Below are 7,500 nucleotides of genomic sequence, written 5' to 3'. Positions count from 1 at the left end.
TAATATGGCTGCCAAACTGTATGACCTATGATATCATATGTGTGAACCTTTTGTTCCTCATGGACAGGGGGTCATACGTGTGAAGTTTCACCTCAATATATTCAGCCACATAAGAGAAGATTTTTTTAAGGTTATTGTTATTATTATTTTTTAAACAATAAGGCTGCCGAATCACGTGACCGATGACGTCATGAATATATTTTTTTTCTGAGGCCCATTTTATCCATAGATGACCGTGATCCTCAAAAAATTTCAAACTGATTGGATGTGGCATTCCACATATGCAATTATGACATCATAATGAAGGCACCTATGATGTCATTAAAAAACTACACCCATTCCCCATGAGGAGCACTTGTTATGTGCCAAGTTTCAATTTTTCCCCTTGGTGTGGTTTCAGGTATACAGAGGTCCACAGTTTTTCTGTTTTTCCAATATGGCTGCCACACCACATGACCTATAGCGTCATAATTACCATTAAAACATTCTACATGAGTAGTCTCACCAGTGGTGAAAACTTGGTCTCAATCCAACAAGCGGTTGCAGAGACAAACACTAAATTTCTGTGCAGAAAAAGACAGACAGAAACAAACGGACACAAATGCAATACCCTCTCCTCTGGCGAGGGCAACTAGAAAGGCAATCAGTAGAGCGCATACCTCTGCCACGCAATGCCTGATCCATGAGAACATACTGGGTCCATTACATTTTTGAAACATCTTGCTATACAGTACTATATCGTTTTTGGCCTGAACACTCAATGGTGAAGAATCATTAAAAAAAAATTCTCGTATCCAGATCCGGATTTGGATCTTCACCAAATCGAATAAATTCGTCCTTGTCACACACCCAACATGTCCACCAAGTTTCCTCCCAATCCATACACTTTTTGAGATATTGTGCTATATATCAGTTTTGCCCAATCTCTCAATGGTGAAAAATCACTTAAAATTCTAGTAGTCGGATCTGGATCAAGATCTTCACCAAAACCTAATCAGTTTGTCCTTGTCACACACCTAACCTGTACACAAAATTTCATCCCGATCCGTCCACAACTTTTTGAGATATCCTGCAAACAAACAAAGACGACGACTTCGTGCAGAACACGATATTTGCGAAATCCATCAAACAAATTTGACCTCAAAAATAATTGCTGATTGAATTCAATGACTAAATATGCAACTTCTCTTTAAATTTCAAGTCAATTGGATGAAAATTGAGGATTTTAGCAATACCTCCTTAGTTGTTGACCTTTGGTCTATGTTGGACCTTTTGACCTCAAAAACAATAAGCTTCTTCCTTATGACAAACTCTACCACGTGGTGAAGTTTCGTGAGGATTGGTTAAAATTTGTGACCTGCAGGTGACAAACAGACAGACAGACAGAGTAGCAAAATCATCTAACCAATATACTTGAAAAATCTTCGATTTTGCAAGTAACAACCATACAGAAAGGGGTGAAAAAATAACCTCCGCCACCGAAGGTAACGAAAGAGTTCACAGAACACGATATCCCATGCAGTGTTCAAGTCTATACATGGGTGAAACTGCACAACTTTTAATAAAAGGAAAAATGATATTTTAGTAGGGGGTGTCTGGTGGTATATTCCTCCATAAAATTTTGAAAACCTGATGTCAAAATACACACTTTGGGGGTGATCCTGTCCATATTGTAACAACAAAAAAAAAACGATGCAAATGAAAGTGATATTTATGGAAGAATTTGTTTTATTTCAGCTGAACATTATTTGCTGGAGCATGGTGTTGGCTTAACGGTTAGGATTGCTGGATTGAGAGCTCAGGGTCTTGGGTTCGAGCCCCTCCGCTGTTGAATTAACATCAGGCGGGTTGAGTCAGCCCGTCATCCTTCCGAGGTTAGTAAGATGAGTAACAGGGGTCACTGCATCAGCGTTGGCCAGCAGTGGAGTTGTGAACGTATAAGTGACGGGAATACATCTGAAAGGAGTAAAAATGCCACAAGGCAATGGTAAGTTGCCGAGGAACTTAGCTGAATAGACCTCTGGAATGTTGATAGGAATGTTGATGAAGGATCCAAGGAGAAATCGACCCAAGACTCTTCAGATGAGCTGCACCAACCTCGTTAACCTATGCAGCTTGCTTGCCTGGGTTTGAATCCTAACTCAGATGTACAGGCAACATGAGAAGTGCAAGGTGCCACAACGGCAAATAAGAGCTCTATACTTACATACGAGCCACACGAAGGTGCCAATATCAAGGGAAGAATCGTCATCAGTGAAGCTCCATGATAAGGGTTGCTCTTTTCAGCACACCACCAGGCACAGATCTTTATAGAGTGGAATGCGTCTGATAAACACCAACAAATGGCTGCCGTTCATGCCCAAAACGCCAAGCAGGCGGATCTTTCGCGTGGAACAAAAAGACGTCCGAGGAGTTTGGAATTAGAGTCAATCCTTCATTCCAACCGCGGCCGAACAATTCGCTCATCTCTCTTCCGGTTGCATCCGGATCCGGAAAACCCCCGATCAACCCGAGCTTGAGAATATTTACGTATTTTTTACGGATCTTGAAACCATTTGCATTCAACATACAGATGTCCCAAAAGTCAGTTATGTCGTTAAGTATGTGTGTCGTCAGATCCCCTTCCTTTTGTCTAGTGGGAGAATCAAAGGCGTGCGTTGAGATTTCTTTTTAGTTAGGTTATTAAATCTTTACATCCAACAAACCCTCCAACAAGCCATCGAACAACCATCCCATCTGCATGACCCCTCGTCCCATTACGATCCGCGGTACCATCGCGCTTACAGCCCTCGGTTCGTGGGCCACAGCGCACCTTTGCCTGAGACGGATTCCCGAAGATGTTCGAGGCACCATCGCGCTTGCAGCCCTCGGTTCGTGGGCCACAGCGCACCTTTGCACGAGACGGATTCCCGAGGATGTTCGAGGCAGTTTCACCACCACGACCTTTCTCGAACCCGCGTGGAAGATTGGTTGGGGTTTCCCGGCAGGGGCCAAGGCCCCGCCCCGGAAAGGTATGCCATGGGACCCTGTCCAATCAAAGGCGGACAGCGAGGTGTGTTCACCAAGGCCCCGCCCCGGAAAGGTATGCCATGGGACCCTGTCCAATCAAAGGCGGACAGCGAGGTGTGTTCACCAAGGCCCCTCCCCGCTGAGGGAGGTCCATAAATTCCTGAGCACTCTCTGAGGCAGGGGTCTTGGAGGAGTCTTTTTGGGGTCTTGGAGAGTTTTTGGTGGGTCTTTTTGGAGGGTTTTTACTGTCACGAAAGGAGTTTTTGCTGTTATGAAGGTCGTCGAGGCAACGAACGTGTCTCTGCTGGCCTTCCACAAGGAATGAAAGAGCGACCCCGACCCCCCCCCCTCCGTGGACCCCGCCACTCACCACCCGAGCTCCGCCACGAACCTCGAGTCCCACATGTGCGACTGGGGACCAAACCAGCGACCACTGTCAGGTTCCGCAGCACGGAGTACCCCCTTTCTCCGACGGCCAGGTACCCAACCGAACTCTGAACCCCAGCTTGTCTCTCTCTTCAGCTGCAAGGGTCCAATAAAGAACTCTGGGTTTCTTTTCATTTGTGTGTGTCTGCGTGTGGGAGTCTTTAAGTAGAACCGAATAAGTGTTTTTGGATCATTGTAAATACTTCTTGCATATTCGCGTGAAGTCTTGCTTTGTGTCTTCATTTACTGCAAATAAAACTTATTAGAAATGTTCCCAGTTCATTTCCGTCCCTTCTTGAATTGGTCCAGCATGGTTCGGATCTGACTTAAGGCAGGGTTTTATCCCCGATAATCCGTTCATTCCAGCCGGCACGGCTTTGGCAGTTTCCGCTCGGCAGCACCCGGACCGGAGTTGGTAGTCGGTAGTTGGAACTCTACTGCAGTCGGTAGAGTGACCCGGTTCGAGCAAGACGTGCCAAGGGCGTAGTTTCCCCGGTAGTCGAAATCACAGTTAATTGGGTAAATTGGTTATAGACAAATAGACCCTATGCTACGCTGTTGAAATATTGGCGACCACAGTCGGTTAAACGACCCGTCGGCTCGCGGAGTTATCCAAGCGACGTCCTACAATTCCGAGGAGTTTGGTGGGAGACGACGCAAGCTTTCCCCGAGTGTTCGATCTCGCCACCGCCCCCCGGCCCACAACAACATTACAACATGAAAGGCAAAATGCTGCCGATACAGATCTCAAGGGCACGCAAGTTCTCCTTGACCTTTCGTATAATGAATGAAGAAGAATTCTACGGAAGGATAAATAGTAATTCCCATCTCGGTGATAATTCAAGCAGTGTTCTCCAGCTATTATAAATCACCCACGTGGGATGAATGAACGTCACAGCCCTCCATTCATGTCGGGGAAACCCCGCGTCCTCGCCTTTTCCTTTTCCCTGCCCCTTTTACAATTTCCTCTGTTTTCTTCAAACTTAACCTCGATATATTTTCATTCCAATCACAAATTAATATTGTTATGAATCTGGCAGCCATGAGCACTCAACATTCAGGTCCCCGTAGCTCAGTTATTTCGTTAAGTAAATGTGGATAGATAGCTCCCTCTCCCCTTTGTCTAATGGGAATTAAGTGTACGTGCGCTACGGGTTATATTATAGTTAGGATTTTTAATACCACCAACAACAACGGCATCCTCCCTGGCTCCCTTCCACCATCGGCCCTTCTGACGCGCATACGTGCCGAGCGCCTGTGGGCGGAGTTCCATTGGCAACCGACGCATTGGCTCCGCTCCAGGGTCGAGCAAGACGTGTTGCCTTCAGCCAATGGGCAAAGCGCGAGCGATGTACGCCGCGTTCCAGCCAATGCGGAGGCACGTCGCTCGGAGAAGGAGGAATGCCTCTTCAGGGCGAACGGGCCGTGAGGATGCTCGCCACGCTCCCCCGGACGAATTACGAACGGCGAGCGGATCGCCTGAGTCGAACCGGCCAATCGGGAGGCAAGTGGCACAGCCAGAGTGAATAGAAAGCGGGTGTGCGCGAGGAAGTCCTGTCTTTTTCCCTTGAGCCTGTCCCGCGGAGGATTGCCTGCCTGCGAGTGTCAGGACGAGAATCGCTTGCCTGTCTCCTCTGCTGGCGCTCGCCGTCTCGTCGCATGCTGGAGCCCGATGCTGCCCTCCATACCCGGTGCTTGCAGCGGCAGAGTTGCGGGTTCGAGTCCCGCCGAGCCAGATCATCAAGGGCCGCACGAGGCGGGAAGGTCCAAACTAGCATCCTTACCTCCAGCTCACCTCCCCTCCGAGCTGGGGGTATCAATGAAGGCCGCGGACATCATTTCTTTTGGGGGGTGTGTGTCTGTGTGTGGGCCCATCTTCAAGTAGAATTGTGTAAGTGCTTTCTTTCTTTTGCTCATTGTACATTACATTTCTTATTCGGATAACTCTGCTCTTTGTGTGCTTCCCTTCACCCCCCCCCCCATTGTAAATAAATCCCCTCTTGTTGAATGTCCCAGCTTTTCCTTATCCTATCATTGGTTTGCCACGCTGTGAATGGGAATTAGGAGGCCTCATTGTTGCCGTAATCGTGCAATTGGCCGGCAGGGTTCTGGTACTCTCCGCTCGGGGTACGACTCGGATCCGGCTCGGTAACGGCCCGGATCACGCAGATCCTGCCGAGGGTGAATTTCCCTGGTAGCTTGACGACGTGGGTAATTAGGTGTATTGAAATTGGCAATTGACCCCACCCCACGTGGTCGGCCTATTGGCGATCTTTGGTCCTACAAGGGACCAGTGACCTTTCGGATTTATCTCAAAGGTACGACCTAAATTCCGGGTGTTCGGTGGAGCTGACTCTACTGCTCCCCTTAGCGGTCGTGCTCACCACCGAGACCCGGCCCCACAACAATACTACACCATCAGTATAACAAAATAAAACGGTAACAAATATAATTGCCATTCCAAGGTGATAACCAGTCCAAACGAATCTGCCGGAGAGAAAATGCGGATACGCAACATCGATGCGCGCGCGCGCGCACGCACACACTGTTTCCTGCCTGCGGACATTTAATCACAGTAACACGCTTGGCAAGCTTTTGTACCTGGCTCACTTCTACAAAAATAGCTCAAACTAAAAGCGTTTATGTGAGTAATTCAGAAAATTGCGGCCATGATGTATTATTGCATTAGCATTTCACCGCACCCAGATGAAATGGGTTAATGAACGAATCAGCATATCGGGAGAGCACCTCAATTCCCTATAATCGCAGCATGTTTATATGATGATGAACATACCAAAACCTCAGCATGGATAGTCACAAAATACGGATTTCAGTAAAATACGGAAGGAGTTTCACGCATGTATATACTTCGATCAAAAATAAAATGATTTCAAGGATCGTTTAAAAAAAAAATCTGGAAGTTTAATGCTGCTGAAGCAGTCTTATAAATCACCCTTATACACTGTAATGACAACACTGAGTCACCGTTGAGGAGATGAGATAGAGGCTTTATTGATTACCATGGAACACAGCGTCAATCAGAATCGAAGATAGCCATAAATCGGTGGAATCTTCTTTGGTCGAATTTATGACACCTTGAACGTGGATCATCCCCTCAATAAACGGAGCTGTGCCATTCAGTGAGAGAGTCGGTACTGGTTTGAAGATGCACTGCAACGATATACGCTGACGAGTCTCTGCATTGTTGAATGTTTTGTGGAATTAGAATTTTAACCATCCCAAAGATGTTTTGAAATGGTCAATTTGGCTGCCAGCTGGTTCTTAACTGAATGAAGGAGGGAGGGAGGGGCAGAAGGGAATGCAGATTTAAGGCTACTTGCTTCTACATGGTATTCTCAAGCTCACCAAAATTCACAAACTCACCTGAGCTGCACTTGAGTGGTATAATCATACTTTTGGCCAGGAAGCATATCCCTATCGAAAAAGAAGAAAAAAAAAAAAAGATTAGAAAATACCTGCGAACACACCTGATAATCACTTTAGCCATCAAATCAAAGTTGTAAAACGTGTAATGATAAAGAATTTAGAAAACTTGCTCGTAACTAGCTTGCAATCACAGGTAAGCATATACTTATATGAAGACCACAAGGGGAAAACCAGAGATGTCACTTTTTATAAATTTCAGGGTTATTGCACCTGCCAATATTTGGCAACAAAAGGTTTCCTCTCACAATATTACTTTAACAAATAACCAGGGGTGTCACATAATTTATATGGTATAAAGTTTAGCCGTGCAATGAAAAAACAAGTGTTGTCAAAGCTGAACAAGTAGAAACCCAGAGTTGTCAGTACTTCACTCCTGGTTATCTCCCCTTCATTCATGTTAACTGTTCCACCATAATATTCAGAGTTGAGAAACTAAAAAATGAAAGGTTGTAAAACTTTCACAGCATAAACTCTGAGCACTACAATGGCCTATTTGGTTATATCATGGGCTCTGTAGTTGGTGCATATCGTGGTTCAAGCCTGGTCAAACCTTTGTGACTTTTATGGGACCCACGCTGTGGCTTAATGGTTAGCGTGTCTGAGTACTCATCCTCATTT

The 7,500-nt window shown here is 46.1% G+C and overlaps 1 protein-coding gene across 10 annotated transcripts in view; it reads right to left on the bottom strand.

The window, feature by feature from the left end:
* LOC147015035 (E3 SUMO-protein ligase PIAS2-like) overlaps window positions 1–7,500 on the bottom strand; it is a 297,048-nt gene that overhangs the window by 117,921 nt on the left and 171,627 nt on the right. For all 10 annotated transcript variants that reach the window (XR_015050202.1, XM_085849372.1, XM_085849367.1 and 7 more), the window contains one exon: window positions 6,820–6,870. Coding sequence is in view for 9 of the 10 variants with exons in the window: in XM_085849372.1 (XP_085705498.1) it covers window positions 6,820–6,870 (51 nt within the window). In the remaining variant the exon portion in view is untranslated. The remainder of the gene's footprint in view (window positions 1–6,819; window positions 6,871–7,500) is intronic.

The sequence above is a fragment of the Eptatretus burgeri genome, chromosome 12, assembly GCF_056783735.1.
Source record: "Eptatretus burgeri isolate ZD-2024b chromosome 12, Ebu_testis_v1, whole genome shotgun sequence".
NCBI lineage: Eukaryota > Metazoa > Chordata > Myxini > Myxiniformes > Myxinidae > Eptatretus > Eptatretus burgeri.
Note: the sequence above shows the minus strand (reverse complement) of the source record. Positions and strands in the feature narration are given on the sequence as shown.